Source organism: Emys orbicularis, chromosome 2 (assembly GCF_028017835.1).
Source record: "Emys orbicularis isolate rEmyOrb1 chromosome 2, rEmyOrb1.hap1, whole genome shotgun sequence".
Lineage (NCBI taxonomy): Eukaryota > Metazoa > Chordata > Testudines > Emydidae > Emys > Emys orbicularis.
Genome location: NC_088684.1, coordinates 37491252 through 37513189, shown reverse-complemented (window position 1 = coordinate 37513189; position 21938 = coordinate 37491252). Strand labels below are relative to the sequence as shown.

General features: G+C 40.3%; 1 protein-coding gene across 2 annotated transcripts in view; it reads right to left on the bottom strand.

The window, feature by feature from the left end:
* UBR5 (ubiquitin protein ligase E3 component n-recognin 5) overlaps nt 1-21938 on the bottom strand; it is a 144125-nt gene that overhangs the window by 6836 nt on the left and 115351 nt on the right. The window contains exons 42-55 of one of the 2 annotated variants that reach the window (XM_065397837.1): nt 20676-20749; nt 18505-18677; nt 18289-18402; nt 17383-17603; nt 14154-14274; nt 13969-14067; nt 13304-13547; nt 11098-11209; nt 9819-9963; nt 9371-9501; nt 8630-8690; nt 5935-5937; nt 4045-4220; nt 1121-1205 (exon numbers count right to left, since the gene is read on the bottom strand). In XM_065397837.1, coding sequence (XP_065253909.1) covers nt 1121-1205; nt 4045-4220; nt 5935-5937; nt 8630-8690; nt 9371-9501; nt 9819-9963; nt 11098-11209; nt 13304-13547; nt 13969-14067; nt 14154-14274; nt 17383-17603; nt 18289-18402; nt 18505-18677; nt 20676-20749 — 1759 coding nt within the window. The remainder of the gene's footprint in view (nt 1-1120; nt 1206-4044; nt 4221-5934; nt 5938-8629; nt 8691-9370; nt 9502-9818; nt 9964-11097; nt 11210-13303; nt 13548-13968; nt 14068-14153; nt 14275-17382; nt 17604-18288; nt 18403-18504; nt 18678-20675; nt 20750-21938) is intronic. The other variant, XM_065397836.1, reaches the window with a different exon arrangement.

Here is a 21938-nt window from a genome sequence, read left to right as displayed (position 1 = left end):
ATGGGGTCGCACGTGACATCACTCCTTTTCCCATCTCCACACTCCCTAAAACTCTGGAAGGAAATTCACCTGCACCTTCACAGAAAGAAAGCTTCTTCCCAGCAGCTGTAAATTCCTTTAGGTGGAGGTTATTTGTGCCCAATAGTTGCCCTCCTCACCCTCAATAAGCAGATCTTTTGAGCACATCCTTGCCTTTTTGGCCACATTTTGGGGGCCTTTGCTCCATCGATTATCTGTCTTTCCATCTAAGACAGTACTTCGTGGTGCCCCTAAACTCAGCTACAGGGAATTTTGGTACTTCTCATTTTCCCATGTTGCCCACTACTCTGCTGTCATCATGAGGGAGCCCTAGAAGGCTTTTACTCAGATGGTAGAGCAGGGAGAATGTCCTTCTGTTTTGGAAAGGGGTTGGGGTGTTCTTGTGCATCCATAACCTCTTGCTCCTTTGTCACCATTCCCCTACCCCATTTGTTAAAATCACATCCATTTTGGACAATGACTGTCTCTGATTTTTTTTTTTTTTTTTTTTTTAAATAACCAAAATGAAGACCAGGGATAATGGAAAACTTTGTTCAGTTTGTTGCATCAGGCACCATATTTAGAGGTATACTGTCAAAAGATAATTAAAATGCGGTCTTGACCTAAAACAGTTAAAACATTGGCAATTGCTGGACTGCATTTAAATTTTATGTCTACACCTGAAGCAGAATTTGAAATCTGATTAAAGAATTCTCTCAATTGTTAAACAAAATGCCTTTTTGTAAATAGTAACATAGAAAGAGCAAGAGAACTAATGCTACAGCACAGCTTCAACTTCCTTCTTTTTTCTGCTCGTGAAGATCAACCCTGTCCCATTTTAAATATTTAATATAGACAGATATAGGGAGAGCGCGCACGCATATTATATTAATTGGAAACCCTCCTCAGTCAATTCCTTGGCATCCACTTGGCAAACTCAGTTTAATTGTAAGACAACAAAAAAATCACAACTGTTTTAATTAAATTTAGTATTGCCAAACAAGCACAGTGTTAACATCAAAACATATATTTTAAAATAAATTTTTTTTAAAACTAAATCTTATGTACTTAAAGGCAGTTCAGATGTCTGTGATCAACTTACTTTTCTGCCAAGAAGAACTTTGATAACATGTCTGTTTAACGTGATGGGACACAGTTCATTCTGCAGTAAGCACAACCCTAGAATTCTGAGAACAAAAAGAATACTATTAGAAAATCACAAAAGGAAATTGTTTAAAGAAGTGGGATTCAAAAGAGTTTCCTGAATATTTCAACAACAACAACAAAATAACTCTGGAGTTCAGGTTGAAGATAGCTTCCAATTATAAAACCTCATATTTAAAACTTCCCAATGCCAACATCCCCCAAAAGAAATCACTGTTTCTGAAATGGTGCATGCAGTACCTCGTCCCATGGGGAAAGTTTTTCTGGAAAGCTTGGTTAAAAAATAAATAATCTGCTATTTTTCCTGAAAGAACAATCATGAGTAAAGAAGGATCACTTCCTCAAAAATACCTGCTGCAACAGAACTCCACTCCTGGAGACTAAAAATCTCCACAGATATTACTATGAAAGAAAATATCAAAAAAGTAACAATGCAAGAATGTAAAAATACTGTTAGAGGAAAGAAAACAATAAACCTATTTTATGTAGGACTCAGCAAAAATAGGGATAAAATAAGAGGGTTCTCAAAAATTAAAAAAAAAAACCACAGACAGGACAACTTAGGCAAAAACTATTTCTGCAAAAAGGCTGGTAAAATGAATTTTGATGGCTGCCTTCTGGCTGAGCAATTACACTTCGTAAAGGTGTGAAGAGAACTCTACACACCTGCCCTATAAATCTGTTTGGAAAATTATGAGTCTGGTTGTGTAAGTAAATATCAAATGACTGAATGAGCTTTGAAGCTATGGGTTCAGCTAATTGTTACAATAAAAAACGCAGGCAGACAAAACACTTAGAATATGGTTCTTCTGAAATCAGCAGAATCTGCTGTACTGGAGTGAAAACAATCAAGAAGTGACTGGATTTTTAAGGGTATCATTCTTCTCCAGGCATAAGCCTATAGACTTCCACAAATTCACTCTAAAAAGTGCCTCAGCAGAGCAATCCTGCATGTTTTTCTCATGATCACTTACTTCACAGACAGGTGCACTGAGTCCATTAGTACCAATGAGGTGCAAAAAAATTCATTGACTTATTCAAGAGAGCAAGCGCTGGTCACAAGCCTTGTTCTGAAGCACATGATCCCACAAAGGAACAGTGTGGTCCAATGACAGATGTCAGAAGCAACCTTCTGTCCCATACATTTTCAGTGGAGATGAAGTAACGTGGTAGGAAGACAACACCAGGCTCCACAATATATTCAGAACTGAAAGGTTACCTTTACTGTAGGAAATGGTGTAACTGGAGAACTTCATCCTATCCTACAATAGGTTCTTATTCTGCCCTCATCGACATAGTATTGAGAATCTTCAAGCAGTGCGTTAGGCAACACGACTAAATTCTGTCATGTGTGATTTAGTCTCCTTCTCTCATCCACTCCCTGGGGGAGTTGTTGTGCAGTGTATTGTTTTGTTTAACATACACACTACTATGCATTTATGTCAGAGAAGACAAGGTGAAAGAAGAGCACCTTGCATTTGGAGTGGAACGTGGGGAGATTTGTGACAGCCCTTAATTTGTGACAGTGTATTCCACAGACAGACTAGTCACTGAGAAAGCTTTGTCTCCTGCACAGACAAGCTTTATCCCTGTGGTAGAAAGTTCCACTGTGCCACAGAAGTCGAGTTGTTGACCATGGTCCTCATCCTGAAGCTTTAAGCAGTCTCTTTAAATGCCACTAAGCTCCTTGAAGGTAAGGACTGAGACCTTGAACTTTACTCAGTAGTCTCTGGAAAGCCAACATGTAGAGCAGAGGCCAGGTCTGATGGGCTCAAAGTAGCCAGCGTTGCTGAGGAATGCAGTGCAGGGTTCTGTACTAGTTGGAGTTTCTCTAAGGACTGATGTCTTCACACCCAAGTACACTGCACTGCTATCATATAGACAGAAGGTGATGAAGGCATATATAAGAACACTTGAGAACATGCCTTGAGAAATCTAGGGAAGTGAAATGTCTTTGGAGCGAGTTCTACTTGATACACACCTTGTTTTCTTGGGAAGAGAAGGCCTTGTTTTTCAAGTCAGTGCCCAACAACATGAGCAGGGTCCTGGAGTCCATCTGTACCAGAAGCTAGCAGGTTGTTTGTGTTTGTGGAAACAGCTCGAGAGCCTATTTTGTAAGAGCTTTACTGATGTGGGAAATATTGATAGTCATGATGTCCAGCAAGGATGCTCAACTGTTTATTTGAGGACTGCTTGCCTTTGAGACATTCCAGTCAGATCTTGCACTAGACTATGAAAACTGCGGCCGGGGGGGGGGGGGGGGGGGGGGGAGTGAAGGGACCAGGAATGATTTCAGGGAAACTCACTTTTGAACTTAAGAGCCCATGGTGGCATCTGGACACAGATATCAAAGCCAAGACAGTTATTGTCTGTTCTGCTGGCTGTGCATGTGCAACTTAGACATAATGTGGATGGTACTGGGGCACTTTAAGGTCCTGCTTCTCTGACATACTTGCAAAATAAAAAGGGGGCAGGGAAAGCAAAAGCACAAAGATACAAGTTTTAGCTTACAAAATCAGTAAAATAGTTCCCTTTGACAGAAAGTTTACCTCCTCAGAGACGAGGGAGTCATGGGACCTAAAATGCCAATGATGCAATAAATCTGATGCTACTAACATTTTCTCTCTCTCTCTCTCTCACACACACATGTACGTACACTGAGGGGTACGAGTGCAAATTTTAACAAAAATTTAAGATTTCTCTCAAGATTTAATAGACTGAGTTGTTCAAGTTCCCCCACATGATTTCAAACCCAAGATGAGTGAACTCTATTACAGCTTTTATCTTTGGAGAAATATAAGCTAACAAAATATCTGAAATACCAAGAGAACACAAGACTAGCAAACTAGCTTAATATTGTACCTGCCAATATTTCTGAAACAATTCAACCTTGCCTCTGTGTTTTTGCCAGGCCTTGGTGTATAAAAACCTCGTTTCCCAGGTTGGTAGAATAGTGGTGCATTATCATCACCATCATCTGTATCATCTAATTCCATGTCCACCACACTGCGACTGGAGCCATGTCGCTTTCTATTTTCCTAGTACAAAAGATTAAGAAGCGAATTTAGAATCTCAGTTAAAAGTCAAACATCTATGCTAATTTTTGTTACCCATTGAGAATACTGAAACCTGCTCATTATAGGACCAAAAGATTTTTGAGTCTTGGCATTTCAAAAGACTGGTAATATTTGGCAATGGTGGATTTTTAAATAATTGAGCAGTTACTTCATTATTTTGAAAAACAACAAATTAAAGAAGCAGATCCTTTCAGCAAAGAATCAGTAAAAAACACCCTTCATTTTATTAGGGCGATCGATTAATCGCAGTTAACTCATGTGATTAACTCAGAAAAATTAATCACGATTAATCGCACTGTTAAACAATAGAATACCAATTGAAATGTATTAAATAATGTAGAAAAACACTGAAAATTTTCAAATATATTGATTTCTATTACAACACAGAATACAAAGAGTACAGCGCTCACTTTATATTATTTTTTATTACAAATATTTGCACTTTTAAAATGATAAAAGAAATAGTATTTTTCAATTCATCTCATACAAGTACTGTGGTACAATCTCTTTATGGTGAAAGTGTAACTTACAAATGTAGATTTTTTTGTTACATAACTGCACTCAAAAACAAAACAATTTAAAACACTTTAGAGCCTACAAGTCCACTCAGTCCTACTACTTATTCAGCCAATTGCTAAGACAAACAAGTTTGTTTATATTTACGGGAGATACTGTTACCCGCTTCTTATTCACAATGTCACCTGAAAGTGAGAACAGGTGTTCGTGTGGCACTTTTGTAACTGGCATTGCAAGATATTTACTTGCCAGATATGCTAAACATTCGTATGCCCTTTCATGCTTTGGCCACCATTCCAGAGGACATGCTTCCATGCTGATTCACATTAAAAAATAATGCGTTAATTACATTTGTGACTGAACTCCTTGGGGGAGAACTGTATGTCCCCTGCTCTGTTTTACCTGCATGCTGCCATATATTTCATGTTATAGCAGTCTCGGATGATGACCCAGCACATGTTTATTTTAAGAACACTTTCACAGCAGATTTGACAAAATGCAAAGGTGGTACCAATGTGAAATTTTTAAAAATAGCTACAGCATTCAACCCAAGGTTTAAAAATCTGAAGTGCCTTCCAAAATCTGAGAAGGACGAGGTGTGGAGCCTTCTTTCAGAAGTCTTAAAAGAGCAACACTCTGATCAGAAACTGCAGAACCCGAACCACCAAAAAAGAAAATCAACCTTCTGCTGGTGGCATCTCACTCGGATGATGAAAATAAACATGCATCAGTCTGCTCTGCTTTGGATTGTTATTGAGCAGAACCAGTCATCAGCATCCTCTGGAATGGTGGTTGAAGCATGAAGGGACATATGATTCTTTAGCGGATCTGGCACGTAAATATCTTGCGATGCTGGATACAACAGTGCCATGCAAACACCTGTTCTCACTTTCAGGTGACAATGTAAACAAGAAGTGGGCAGCATTATCTCCAGCAAATTGTAACCAAACTTGTTGAGCGACTGGCTGAAGTACGACTGAGTGGACTTGTAGCTTTTACATTGTTTTATTTTTGAATGCAGTTGTTTTTGGTACATAATTCTACATTTGTAAGTTCAACTTTCATGCACAGACTATCCAGGAAGTTTTTGGAAAGTGTAGGGGACAATTTCCTGGTGCAAGTGCTAGAGGAACCAACTAGGGGCAGAGCTCTTCTTGACCTGCTGCTCACAAACCGGGAAGAATTAGTAGGGGAAGCAAAAGTGGATGGGAACCTGGGTGGCAGTGACTATGAGATGGTCGATTTCAGGATCCTGACACAAGGAAGAAAGGAGCAGCAGCAAAATACGGACCCTGGACTTCAGAAAAGCAGACTGACTCCCTCAGGGAACTGATGGGCAGGATCCCCTGGGAGAATAACATGAGGGGGAAAGGAGTCCAGGAGAGCTGGCTGTATTTTAAAGAATCCTTATTGAGGTTGCAGGAACAAACCATCCCGATGTGTAGAAAGAATAGTAAATATGGCAGGCAACCAGCTTGGCTTAACAGTGAAATCCTTGCTGATCTTAAACACAAAAAAGAAGCTTACAAGAAGTGGAAGATTGAACAAATGACCAGCGAGGAGTATAAAAATATTGCTCAGGCATGCAGGAATGAAATCAGGAAGGCCAAATCACACTTGGAGTTGCACCTAGCAAGGGATGTTAAGAGTAACAAGAAGGGTTTCTTCAGGTATGTTAGCAACAAGAAGGTCAAGGAAAGTGTGGGCCCCTTATTGAACGAGGGAGGCAACCTAGTGACAGAGGATGTGGAAAAAGCTAATGTACTCAATGCTTTTTTTACCTCGGTCTTCACGAACAAGGTCAGCTCCCAGACTACTGCACTGGGCAGCACAGCATGGGGAGGAGGTGACCAGCCCTCTGTGGAGAAAGAAGTGGTTCAGGACTATTTAGAAAAGATGGACGAGCACAAGTCCATGGGGCCGGATGCGCTGCATCCGAGGGTGCTAAAGGAGTTAGCGGATGTGATTGCAGAGCCATTGGCCATTATCTTTGAAAACTCATGGCAATCAGGGGACGTCCCGGATGACTGGAAAAAGGCTAATGTAGTCCCCATCTTTAAAAAAAGGGAAGGAGGAGGATCCAGGGAACTACAGGCCAGTCCCTGGAAAAATCATGGAGCAGGTCCTCAAGGAATCAATTCTGATGCACTTAGAGGAGAGGGAAACGATCAGGAACAGTCAGCATGGATTCACCAAGGGCAAGTCATGCCTGACTAACCTAATTGCCTTCTATGATGAGATAACTGGCTCTGTGGATGAGGGGAAAGCAGTGGACGTGTTATTCCTTGACTTTAGCAAAGCTTTTGATATGGTCTCCCACAGTATTCTTGACGGCAAATTAAAGAAGTATGGGCTGGATGAATGGACTATAAGGTGGACAGAAAGCTCACTAGATCGTCGGGCTCAACGGGTAGCGATTAATGGCTCCATGTCTAGTTGGCAGCCGGTATCAAGCGGAGTGCCCCAAGGATCAGTCCTGGGGCCGGTTTTGTTCAATATCTTCATTAATGATCTGGAGGATGGTGTAGACTGCACCCTCAGCAAGTTTGCAGATTACACTAAACTGGGAGGAGTGGTAGATATGCTGGAGGGTAGGGATAGCATACAGAGGGACCTAGACAAATTAGAGGATTGGGCCAAAAGAAATCTGATGAGGTTCAACAAGGACAAGTGCAGAATCCTGTAATTAGGATGGAAGAATCCCATGCACTGCTACAGAGTAGGGACCAAGTGGCTAGGCAGCAGTTCTGCAAAAAAGGACCTAAGGGTTACAGTGGATGAGAAGCTGGATACGAGTCGACAGTGTGCCCTTGTTGCCAAGAAGGCTAATGGCATTTTGGGCTGTATAAGTACGGGCATTGCCAGCAGATTGAGGGACGTGATCATTCCCCTCTATTCGGCATTGGTGAGGCTTCATCTGGAGTACTGTGTCTAGTTTTGGGCCCCACACTACAAGAAGCATGGGGAAAAATTGGAAAGAGTCCAGCGGAGGGCAACAAAAATGATCAGGGGACTGGAGCACATGACTTATGAGGAGAGGCTGAGGGAACTGGGATTGTTTAGTCTGCAGAAGAGAAGAACGAGTAGGGATTTGATAGCTGCTTTCAACTACCTGAAACGGGTTCCAAAGAGGAAGGATCTAGACTGTTCTCAGTGGTACCAGATGACAGAACAAGGAGTAATGGTCTCAAGTTGCAGTGGGGGAGGTTTAGGTTGGATATTAGGAAAAACTTTTTCACTAGGAGGGTGGTGAAGCTCTGGAATGGGTTACCTAGGGAGGTGGTGGAATCTCCTTCCTTAGAGGTTTTTAAGGTCAGGCTTGACAAAGCCCTGGCTGGGATGATTTAGTTGGGGATTAGTCCTGCTTTGAGCAGGGAGTTGGACTAGATGACCGCCTGAGGTCCCTTCCAACCCTAATATTCTATGTTTCTATGATAAAGAGATTGCACTACAGTACTTGTATTAGGTGAATTGAAAAATACTACTATTTCTTTTTTACAATGAAAATATTTGTAATCAAAAATATAAAATGAGCACTATGCGCTTTGTATTCTGTGTTGTAATTGAAATCAATATATTTGAAAATGTAGAAAACATCCAAAAATGTTTAAATAAATGGTATTCTACTAATCTTTTTAATCGCGCGATTAATTGCAATTAATTTTTTTAAGCGCTTGACAGCCCTACATTTTATGTGACAAGAGGAGATAACTGAGGCAAAATGGCAGGTTATTTACAGCTTGTTACATTACATTTATTTTAAAAAACATACATCTTTTTATGGCAAGCCAATATAACTGGATCTTAAATTTCCTTCAGTTTACACATGAATCGGATGCAAAACAGATCCTTACCTGTACCTTGTCTGAGGAGTCTAGCAACCCAAGATCCAGGATACTGTCAGCTCCATTTTCCCTGGGGAGGGGTTAAGGGGAGAAGAGGCAAGCCAAGATTTAATTTACCATTATCCATTAATAGTCACATTCTAAGCTGGAACTAGAAGAGTTATATTTTTTAATGAAAAGTCAAAATAATAAAACTAGATATGATTCTGAAAACAGAATTTAGTAAAGAAAAATTTGAAAGGAACAAGCCTGCCATTTCTTTATTATGCATGTATACAGCTGAGTTTCCTCAACCAATCTCTACAGCTGGACAGGAGGAACACTGTAAGCCATTGTAACCAGGTTCTGAAAACAAACCGTGCGAAGTGCAGTTTCTTGCCAATTTGGTTTTAAAGCAAAACACAGACAAGAATACCATATTATTATTTATATTACAGTGGCACCTAGATGCATAACCAAGATAATGGTCCCATTGTGCTAGGCACTGTACATATACAATGTAAGAAGTAGCCCTTGCCTCAAAGAGTTTACCATCTAAAAAGACAAGGTAGACATTGTGGGGAAAAGGAAGTACTTTCTTGTTTTCCACATGGGAAACTGAGGGTACTAATATTAGGTGACTTGCCCAAGGCAAACAGGACATCTGTGACAGAGCAGGGAACTGAACCCAGATCTGCTGGGTCCTAGATCACTGTCTTAACCACAAGACCAGCCTTCCTTTTTTATTTGAATCCTGATTTAATTCTTTACCTTCCATGTGCAATAATGAGTTCCATAGCCTCATCAACTCTTGCTCTAAGGGAATCTTCACTTGCTAGTAACAGAAGCAGCTGAGCCGGGGACAACTCCAGTAGCATACCTGTGATTTTGCTTGCAAATGCCTGGAAATAAGAGTTCAAGATCTTACTGTCCTATCATTCCTTCAGTGCACTCACTTTCAAATATGGTTTTATGAAAATCTTAATATCTTAACATACCCAAGATTTAAAACGAATTTGTGAGTCAAATGACAAGTTGTAGAAATACAAAACTAGAGAAAGTCACAAACGAGATACAAAAAAAATACCCTTATAGAATTCAACTATTTTAATAAGTCATGAATTTCACAAGCAAAGGATAAAGAAAAGAAATCTTAAGTGAAAGATACCCATAGCATCAACAACAACAGACTTAAGTGTACTGCGCAGATTGGTCTTACTGGTTGCATTGCTTGTACACGAGGGTAAAGCCTTTCTCCAAGGGCCTGTCGATGTGCTGGAAGAGGATCAGGATCATCACTAGGATTCCCTTCTGAGGCTGGTCTAAAGGGCCTTGTGTCAATGGAAAGTTGTCTTCTAAAGTCCCTTTAAAAATGACAGTTTACATCCCTCTTGGTTTATATTTTGTGAAACTTGATAAGACTATGTTAGTTGCAAAGGAAACTTACAAAGCTCTTGGATAATATTATTTATGTACAGATAAAATAGTACAGACCAGTTTGTGCAATTGTAACATTCCATGTAGTTAGCTGGATATAAAGGTTTGGGAAGGGAACAGAGTTGAACTCTGTCAGTCTTTTGGGGAAACAAGGTGGACAACCCACCAAGTAACAATGGTGTTGTTTGTAATGCATTTCTTGTCTTGGCTACTGCAATGACAGGAGTGATTTGTGAGATGGGGTTGAACAGCGGTCTAGTGGTGCTGAAATGGGCGTATTCATTAGAGCATGTATTTATATACCAAATCTCAAAAAAGAATATGGAAGTTATTCAAAATAAGTGCTCTATCATCTTGAAAGAGAGAAGCGTAGTATCCTCTCAGTTTGAAGAAAGGAGAGTCCAAATTTTAGAACAGACATTCATCTATTTCAGCGGTTCTCAAACTTATTTGATCAGGCCCCCCCAAATACATATACCACCACCAGGCTCTGAAGGCAAAGCAGAGAGCAGCAGTTGTTGGCTGGGCGTCCAGTTCTGAAGGCAGTGCCGCGCCAGAAGCAGCACAGAAGGATGGCAATGTGAAAACTGATATTCGTCAATATCATTTTTCACAGCAGGCTTAGCGCCCCATTGCCACCCCTACTTCTGTGCTGCTGCTGCCGCCCCAAGGCTAACAGCTGGAGCCCCACCACCTCCAAGTGAGGGATGCGGGGGAGACGGAGAGCCTGAGCTACCTACCCATGAGGGATTTGGGGAGGGAGAAAGAGAGAGCGCCCAAGCCCAGGTGGCAGGGCTTGGGCTGTCAGACCTAGGACAGCAGGATTCCAGCTGTCCCCTTTATTCCTGCCTTCTGGGTATGCACAGCCCTTCTGCATGAGGCCCAACTGCCTGGGGCTGAAAGCCAGAGCTCTTTTCAAAAAACAAAAAAACCACACAGCTCGCGCCTCCCTTGACACATTCCCACACCTCCCTTGGGAGGCCTGCCCCATAGTTGGAAACTCACTGACCTATTTCATAAAATACTTGTGACCAGGACATAATTACAGATAAATCACGTACCTATCCCTGTCTCTGCGAGAACCAGCTCGTAAGCCACTACTCCTCCTCATTTCCCTTTCTCGCTCCCTCTCCCGATCTCTCTCCCCTCTATTTCGCAATCTCTGCATCAGACCTGAAAAAGAAAAAAATGTTAAGTCGACCTACTTATGTCAGTGTACACACTACAGCGTTGCTCCCACCAATGCAAGTGCCCTGCTACACCAACATAACTCCACCCCCATGAGGGCTTATGTTGGTGTAGTTAAGGCGACGCAGGGTCCCTGTAGACTTTGCGTTGTTACATCTATTGGCTGTCATTCTTGTAAATTTACAAGAAAGCTGGCTCCACAGCTGGACTGCTGCCTGGTCTCTGCTCCAAGCTCGGCTGTCCTCCAGGCTCCCCGTTCCCGGCGGGGAGCTGAGGGGGATGGGGAAGCCGGGTTTCCGGCAGGAAGCTGGACATGGAGCTGAGAGCCCTGGCTCTCAGTCCCCCACACTACCACTCTTAAGTCAGGGGAAGCACTCCTGGTGAGGACGCACACCACCGACAGAAGAATGTCAGCATGGACATGAACGACCCGCAATAATTACTACAGTGCCTGTAAGATGACTTAACATCGGTTGATTTAAGTTTATAGTGTAGTTATGCCCTGAGAGACTTTAAAATATTGGTGTTAGGCAGAAACAGCAGTTACAGAGATTGAATGAAATATCACCTCTTCTGACTTTGTACACAAATCCAGAGCAGCTGGATGTTTCTGCTAAAGCGATCAATGAATTTTTGACATGGACTTTACGATGTTATTAGGAATCAGTTAACACATAACTTAGGCCTGGTCTACACTAACCCCCAAATTCGAACTAAGGTACGCAACTTCAGCTACGTGAATAACGTAGCTGAAGTCGACATACCTTAGTTCGAACTTACCGCGGTTCAGACGCGGTCCACACGCGGCAGGCAGGCTCCCCGTCGACTCCGCGGTACTCCTCTCGCCGAGCTGGAGTACCGCAGTCGACGGCGAGCGCTTCCGGGATCGATATATCGCGTCCAGACCAGACGCGATAAATCGAACCCGGAAGTTCGATTGCCAGCTGTCGAACTACCGCGGTAGTGTAGACCTGGCCTAAGATAAATGGAGAAAGTTCATAAGTTCAGATCAAATGTAGAACTCTACACAAACTCCAACTAAAATGATCTGAGCAGAGCTTCTAAGCGGGATTGTGGGGAAACAGAGCCATTCTTATCATAGAATCGTAGGACTGGAAGGGACCTCGAGAGGTCATCTAGTCCAGTCCCCTGCACTCATGGCAGGACTAAGTATTCTTCTTCTATTATCCTGGCCCCCAAATAGTGTGTAGGTGAGGAACAGCTGTACAGTGACACCAATGCCACTACTATTAAGTCCACAGACTTCAGTAGTAGAGGATTAGTCTGAATCTCACAATGATGTTCTCCAGTCCTCTGCGCTGCTCCAGCCACACCAAACTGTCCAAGTACAGTTGCTATGTGACCTGCTCCCACCACAGCAAACCCACAGTGGCTCCATTACATTTAGGATCTTTTACCTCAGCTATGTCGGTAAGCATGCAGCTCCTAGAGTTATTTTAGTCTTCCTGAAGACTCAGCATTGCACCGGCACATGTTCAGAATCTCTAGGCAATTGCAAGAACTAAATATTCCCCTCCCCGCCATGAAAAATTTAGTTTCTGCAGAAACTGAACTTAAATTTCTACAAGAGAAGTGCTGGTATAGCATACCACTTCACTCATATCTCAGGGACGAAGTGGGACTGGATGGAATGGTCATGGGCTATAGAGCCTTTCACATTTCAGTTGTCTCTTCATGACGATATTGGCAATGTCCAAATATAGTAGATACTCATGGCTAATTTATATTCTAAGTGAAGTAAGTTGACTGTTTTGATCTGGTTCTAAGTGGACAAATAGCTAGCTCTCAAAAAATACTAAATCAGTATCCCTTTTTGGCAATTTTGGCCAAGAGGCAAAGAATTGAATGGATGTATCCTTTCAGGCTGGAGGAAGTTCCTTCAGGTCAAGGCTGATGCACATTTTCAGGGAATCGAGGGGAGAAGTTATAGCTACTAATTATTTAGCTATCTTTCTGGTTTTTCTAATGTATATTAACAGAGTTAATATTCCAAAATGAAAAGTGTGTCCAAAGTTATGATTAATGGTAGCCTCGGAATACCTTCTCTATGGTACTTACTTGTATGGGTACCCTTGTTGGCATTCTGGATGCAGTCTAGGTTTGGCAATTTCTCATTTGATAGAAAAGCCTGTGCAATGGCAGTATAAAAACTTCGTGCTACACCACTGCCTTCTCCTGGCTCATCCTTAAATGTAACTTTTACTCTGTGCACAGCCATTGGAGTTGTAGCACATCTGCGACCAAAATGATTGTTGAGCTGCCTCATCGTCTGCTGAATTAGAAGATCTCTATCTCGATCAACCTAGCAAATACATAGGCTAAATTAAGTGTTTACCCTTCTGTAATGATTGTCATAGCAAAAGATCAAATATTAATTTCAGCTTTAAATGTTATTTCAAGAGGATTTTTAGTATTTCAGAATAAAAGTTCCCATGAAATACTATGTTTGGAAGGAGTCAGCAGAAGGAGGAATCCATAACACTACACAGTAATTGCAACGCAGCACTATTCAGTGCACCGAAGTCCCCACCCTGAAAAAAGTTCCAAAATGTTTGCCTACAGAGTTTGAAACATAACTTTTTATATCAAATTACTAAAACACAGATTACTGTAGTGTGTGTTAAACCTTTAACAACAGAATATAAAATTATAATATGACGTTTTCATTGCATTCAACTTTTAATTAAGTTATAAATCAGGAAAATAAAACTAAATTTTTTTACCTCCAATGTTAAATCCCTGGATTGCTGGTTTCTAAGTTTTTCCATTTCTCTGCGGAATTTTGATTCTTTTACTTCAAAGCCACCTAATTCAGTCAAGATCTTTAAAAAAACCAAAATAATAAATTAGCTGTAGAATTTAAACAAACAAAATGCAATCGACGATCTTCCACACAGAAAATACATACTGATCCAGGCTCTGCTCCAACATCTTCCATGAACACTCTGCCAAACAGTTCTAAAGAAAGGCGCCAACGTCCTAGCAACATATCATGAGAAATAACCATTCCCATGAAACTACACTGGGGCCTAGTAGAACAGGGAGAAAAAACAAACATGTAATACTTAAAAAATGCAAACACTAAGTTAACCTCTGATATTACTCAGTTGTAGATTTTTACTTTTGTTTAATCACTGCATTCAGAATAATTCCCTGGTTTTCTAGCACCTAGAAATAGGAGCTTCAGGTCGGCTCATGTTCTGGTTTGAACTGAAAGTTTAAATGTAGAGGCTCAGATACCAAACATGAGATCATTTGTTGTTAAGATCTGGACAAAATTTAAACTTTAAGTGGCATTGTAAATTATTATTGACAGCCATCACCTATAATAAAAGTTTTAAGTGATAAAACTGAAAGCTACAGTAAGGGATATGATTTTGTTGTAAGAGCCCCTGAAAAATACAACTCAGAAATCAGCTCACATGCAATTTATGGCATTTCTCCTAGTTAAGTAATACATAGGAGATTGAGTAGATGAACTTTCACAAATTACTATTCATCGCACAAAGCTGGCGAGAAATACTTCAAAGTTTGCCCAATTAAATAAATCCGTGCCTACCAAGTTGGTGATTATCATTTATTTATTTTTTTAAATAATGGAGGAGTAAGCAGCTGTCCACTTTATGCCTAATTTTCAAATCCTTCCCAACTTCTCCAAAGAAACACCACTCTTCCTGAAATTCTGCATATCATCTCAGGATACGCTTTTTCAGGAAGTTGTGTAAAAGAGTTTTAAAGTTACGCTGTTACGAAAGTTTAGGTTTGTTTACTTCAACGTTATTCTAATACTTTTCCCCATTCATCATCTCTTCAGATGGGCTGGCCTAGAAACTCCTCATTTAGATGAGCAAAATAAATCTGAATTGCCTTTTAGGATTTTTTTTTTTTTTTTTGAGGGCATGTATGTGAGATGAGTGAGGAGTGTTAGAAACTGAATTTAAGTGCAAAAAGAGCATCATTTTTAAAAAGCACTTATAGATATATAAAAAATGACTTTCAGACTCCAGCTGCTGAACTGAGCCAGAAGCAAGAGTGTGGGAGCGGAGAGGGGGCATATGGAGGGGTGACACGGAAACACAATTTCAGATTTAGGAATGGAGGTTTTTTGGGGGTGGGGGGGGAGAAGGTCGACAGAAGGGGTCATATGTAGAGGAGAGAAAAGGTGGTGCATCATGGGAAAATGAAAGGGATAGCAGAACCATAGAGAAGAACAACACACAAGATGGCATGGAAGTGGGTGCAGGAAAATAGGGATGTTACAGGATGCATGTTCAGGGAATCTGTCTTACTTGCCAACCCAACTTAACCGTATGGCACCCAAAACAACCACACAAACAATTCATTAACAAAAACATAACTACACCTCTACCCCAATATAACGCTGTCCTCAGGAGCCAAAAATATCTTACTGCGTTATGGGTGAAATCATGTTATATCAAACTTGCTTTGATGCGCCGGAGTGCACAGCCCCGCCCCGCCCCCCTGGAGCGCTGCTTTACCGCGTTATATCCGAATTCATGTTATATCGGGTTGTGTTATATTGGGGTAGAGGTGTATTTCCTAAACGAGGCTAAGGCGTGCATCAGTGGAATCTTATCACTTAGAAAATGTATTCTGTCTTCCAAGTAATTCTTCTACTTCAAAAACCCCTCAAAAATAGGAAAGTTCTGAGGTGAACCACTTTCCTCATGCCATATAGTCCTTTACTTTCTATCTGACCATGCAAGTAACTTCTCCCTACCCAGTCTCAGCAAAGCCCCCTTTGCATATATACATACCTAAAGTTAAAATTACTAGGGGATTTTCCAATCTTTTCTTTATGAAGGAATCCGTTTCCAAGGTACTTTAAAATATGGTATGTTATTACTATTATTCATTACAAACAGTAAACATACTAATTAGCCATATCTACATATATTTAAACATATATTGACTATATTTCATAATTCCAAGGAGAATGTTTACCTGTGCATTGATAAAAATATTACTCAAACATAAAATGTATGACACTCTGATCTATGTAGTTATGAAATATTTAGCTCTAAGTTTCATATTATTTCTTATATATGTGTATGTACACACACACACACTATTTCAGAACACAGCAAAGGGGCCCAATTTAGGTTCAGTGGGGAGTTGTAACTTGCATGGTGTGATAGGAAGAAAAGGAGTACAGACGCTCCCTGGATTACACAAGACCCAATTTACGCATATTCACACTTACGGAAAAAGTTCCATAAGCCAGAAATAGGATTTTTGAGTTGCGGAAATTTTTGCGTAACATACGGGTATACGTTTCCAACTTACACAAAATTCGAGTTACGCAAGGCTTTCCGGAACGGAATGATTGCGTAAGTCGGGGGGTGTTTGTATGAGCAAAGCTGCTGAATCCCTTAGCTGTTCATTTTCAAACGTATTTATTTAATTTAACTTAAATTAATTTAAATAAATTTAAATAAAACATTTTTAAAAAACCAAACAAAAACAACACGTAAGTAGAGGAATTATTCTACGGAAAGTATAACATTTTTAGGTGTTAAGCAGACTCCACTGCTACGCATTTCAACATTAACAATTTCCTAACAACATGGTTTTTGTGGATTTTTTTCCCCAAGGATGCTTTTAGTGCTTATAAAAGATGCTGGATCATTACTTTAGAGACCAAAGTCCCATCTAGAAGAGGTAGCAAAACAGTGAGAGCACCAGCTTGTCCACCCTTCCTACGTACCTCAATCTTCTCTTCTGGAGGGGACTAATAATGAAGGCAGTTGAATTTCTAAGCCCATCAAATGACCTTTGGTACCCAGCTGAGACTCTCAGTACAGATAATAATAGTGCCAATTCCTGCATGGAACTTGGCTACCTAGAAAGTCAATTAATCCTCCTCTGGATACAAACTATGTAAGAAGTAGAAGGCTTCCACCACTCCAGTTCACCCATCTTCCTATCCACCTCTGCTCAATTGTCTGCACTACTTTGCATCCAACCAACTTTGAAACAGTTTCAGAAGTGTCCTGAATACTTTTCAGTCTCGTAAGTACTTCCAAAAGTTTCTTACTAAAGGTTTGAAATGCCATAAGATTATATGCTAATTTAGCACTATTTTATAGAACAATTCGCTTTTACACCTTGAGTACCTGAATGATGTAAGAGGTGGCCCTTCACTCTCTGTCAGTCCTATCTCTGCCAGCAAGCTGCTTTTCAGCTGTGCTGCAAGATCATGAGCTGAAGGCCCTGGTTTTGAAGTCTCAGATTCTTCTGTTGGCACATTTTGTTCCTCTCCTTCCTTCTTTTGCCGATTTTGCATGCTCATAACATTTTTTAAATTGGCTGCATAAGACATTTTGGTTGGAAGAACCTAAACAAGGAGATGTCATTTAATTACATTTTAAAAACAGACCATGAAGTTTTTCAAATTAGACATCCTGAAGAAATAAAAAAAACCGAACACTGTCCTTCATGAGCAGATGAATATGCTTCTACCACAATTTCAGTGTGTAAAACTTTAGAAGACCTTTTGTATATAATTTTCCTGTTGATTTTTTTTTATTTATACAGAACTGCACTTAAGGTATGATAGACTTAGCTTGTTCACAGACCACACATTGCAGAATTTCAAGCACAAAGGCACTTCAAGATGGCAGCAGTTCAGACTCTGGGTGATCTTAATAGGACATTTTAGACGTGGGAATTTTTTATTCCCTTTTCCTCTCAAATAGTCTTGATTTATGAGCATTTCAATGAAATCCCCCAAAATTACTGTAGCCTTGAAAAAATACTCAGAGCATGCATTTGATTATTAAAGATATCTGTTTAAAATAAATTGTTTTTTCAAACAGATACAAAAGTATGTTCAAAATATATTTAAGTTTTAAAATTTTACCAGGCTATTTTAGACCCACCACTATTTTAAAAGTTATCTTCATGCTTTCCCTTTGGTGAAGCATTCACAACTGTCTTATTTGTTTTAAAGGGATTACACTGTATTATTAGCTTTCATAAGCCACATACTTTGAAATAAAACAAAATTCCTACTACTGTACCTCAAGGCAGTTTCTATCCACTGTCACTTCCATTAAGCACTTCCCACTGTTGGCAGAGGATGAATATAAACCCTGACTTGGACGGCCAAATAGATCTTCTTTTCTAGCATTTGGCTGAAAATTAATAGAAGCATGCTAAGTAAATAACATACTTTAGTTAGAAATGAAAAACAAGCTACAAATAAGTGTCCTCAAGCATACAGTCTCTGGTGTCACCTGTAGAAGATGTGGCTGGTCTGCCAGGGGGATGGCTTCCGCTAGAGGAACTTCAAATGGATTGGGTGGAATACAACCAAGGAACGTCATGGAGTCTGACCGTCGGAAGAATGGATGGTTTTGGCCAGTTTCTGCTGGGAGGGAGTCATCATCCTTGTCATTAAGTGTAGCACCTAAATATCAGAAAAGTTTTTACTCTTAAAAAACCTTAGGAAAGGTTATACAAAATTTACCTTAAGGATGAGAAGTGAGGGATTTAAAAGCCAAGAAATGCCAAAGTTAAAATTAAATATACTAGAGGATCACACATTTCGTAGCTTATGTAAGCTGAACTGGCAGTTGGTGGGAGGGACAAGAACACAGTCTCTATCCCTAAACCTGTAGTAATTTTACAGGATACTGCCAGTAAACCTAAATTTTATTAAGTCCTCTGAGCTGCTCCTCTTCGTTGTTCCCCTTGACAGTGCCATTTGGTGCTGCAGGCAGAAGAGTCTGAGCAGTAGCAGTGCTACATCAGAGGTAACTCAACCAGTCACTCCTTTCATTCCCTTCAGTTACCCTAAACCTAACCTTGCTGGGCTGCTTTGGTCACCTCTCCCTTTGACTGTGGCAGCACCAAATGGGCACTGATTAGATGAATTAGAACAGTTTTGACTGGGCAAAGATAAATGATCTTACCTGAGCCAGGAATAGTGTGGAGGAGCTACAGTGCAAATCCTCAGCCTCACTTCTACTGAGCTAATGTAGCTCCTGATCTGAAGCAGCCCCTGCTCTTCCAGTCCTGAACCCCTGGGTACCCCAATTCTGTCAAAGCACTTCAGTCCTGAGCTACAGTTTCATTTGCTAGCTCATTTCAACCAATGGGATTGAAGTATGCAAATGAGCTGGCATGAATCAGTGAGACACATACAGACATATTACTTTAAAATAAATTCTGACAGACAATTCCTCCTTTATACTCCTGCCAAAACTCAAAATAAAGACTGCATATTTCCCCGGAGGAGCTGATAAGTATCAAAAACAGTGCATTCTTCTGCATTCCCCAAAATGTTCTTTGGTGCATATGTCAACTCCTGCAGTGGAAACAGAACCCTAAACTTGCTGAGGGCCATAGTCCGATTTTGATGAAGAAGTTCTACTGATGTCAATAGAGTTCAATTTACAGAAGATTATACCCCCAAATTGTAATTTTTATAAAAAACAAAAGCCAAAAATACCATCTTGGACTTTCACCTGAGTATGTCCATCAAGGCCTCTTTTAAATTCCATCTCTTGAAAGTCACACACACAGATTGGGATCACCATGAAGGCGGCTAGCAGATCAGACTTCCTGATCTTTTTACAAATTGAATACAACAGGCAGGGAAAAGTGAAGCAACTTCCCTTAGGGTCACAAGTCAGTTGCAGGGCTGGAAATACATCCCAGATCTCCTATCTCCCCAGTCTGGAGTCATGTCAGTTGAACCACGCAATATCTAACAGGCATTTAAATGGCACCACACAGTATCTGAGCACTGGTATTTTAAATTGGGTGCAGAACAACAAGCCTGCACCTTCTCTCCCCACACTCATTCACTTGGGAAAATAATCCAAAACAATCACTCAGTTTATGGATTCTGTGCTCTTGCACAATGATACTTTCCCAGTTGTGCTAGCAACAATTTGTACCAACTTGGAGTCCTGATCAAGTTCAAACTTTTGTTGCCACTGTAAAAACATTACAGAAATATAGAAATAGTTCAGCTGCAATCATTTCTCTCTACTGTGAGGGGGGCATCAAATAGGAAGACACACACACACCTAGAAGGCGGACATGAAATTTTGTAAAGTGATACCTGTAAGTGGATTATTACTAAAAACAAAGAGCTTTACTCCAAATGTTTGTTTGTTTGTTCCATCCCACCATTTACATGGTATATTGGAGTAGCAAAATTCCCACCCAGAAAAAAAAAGTGTAGTTAAAGCTTTATTAAGAAGAGCCCTGCGCAGATACAAAATTTGTATCTGCATCCAATCTGCAAAAATGGTCTGCGGATATCCACATATGCAGATATCCATGGATATAAAGCGGATAGCCAGAGATTTGCAGGACTCTACTATTAAACCAAAGGGGGAAAAACATAGAGAATGTCCCATCTTGGTATATGGCAGAAATTCTCTCTCATACTAACTTTGATTTGTGTCATCATCATTTTCATGTTCTGAATCTTCGTTGTCAAGACCCAGTTCCAAGAGCTCACGAGTCCTGTAAGAGAATAATCAGTCAGTCCTCTTCAATAAATCATTTTGAAAATATAACACTAATATCATGCAATAAAAGTGATAGAATAATTAAAGGGTGGTTACCCTACCATACGTGTGGTTCTCTGAAGATGGTGCCCTCCTAACGTCAGCCTAACTGGCCTCCACTGTGTTACACTGGGAGTTGTCTCACAAAGTTTGAAGGCATTTCTTGACTACTCTTTGACACACCCCCGCCCCACCCTCCACTGATGCACTCCTTCTGATTAATACCTAAACTGAGCAGTAGTTTCAAAAATTCAATTTGGGGGGGAGAGAAAGAGAAGGGGTTCAATTGTGTCGTATAAAGAGAAAAGGAATGATCACTTGAGTTAGGTTACAGAAGGGTTGTACAGTGGATACCACTGTCAAAATTCTGAGAGATCAGATACCTATCGGAGAAAGCTAAGCTCTATAAATCATCTCTCTGGGACATTTTAGTACTAAAAAATTGCACAGGACACAGTGAAAAATGTACTCAAAATGTACTCTTTTGGCATGTAACTTAAAAAGTATGTCAAACCAGTGGCAAATAGTTAACCTATTCTTGTTAATCAATAGTAATCCTACCAATAACTTTCCAAATAACTTTCAGTCTGCAGTATGCCAAAGAAGTGGAGCTAAAATGGGGGAAGTGTGAAATGTTATAGCTTCTACCCTCTTTTTTAAATCTGAGGGAGAATTCAGAGCTCATTAAATGTACTGGATGCGAGACGTGGAAGAAGTGAACACTGAAGTAATCTACCCACAGGACAGGGTGATGCAGGAGCACAGCAGTACAGCAGAACCTCAGAAATGGAGGTTGTTCATAATTCTGAAATGTTCATAACTTTGAATAAAACATTATGGTTATTCTCTCAAAAAATTACAACTGAATATTGACTTACTGCATCTTTGAAACTTTACTATGCAGAAGAAAAATGCTGCTTTCCCTTTATGTTATTTTTTTTTTTTTTTAGTAGTCTCTGCTGCTGCCTGCTTGTGTACTTCTGGTTCTAAATGAAGTGTGAAATTGACTGATCAGTTTGTAACTCTAGTGTTCGTAACTCTGAGGTTCTACTGTAGTATGTTTTCCAAGATGTCTTGCTGATGAACCTCAACCTTAATTAAGAGCAACTATCTCTAGGCTTGATAAGATAGTTCAGTCTCCGCAC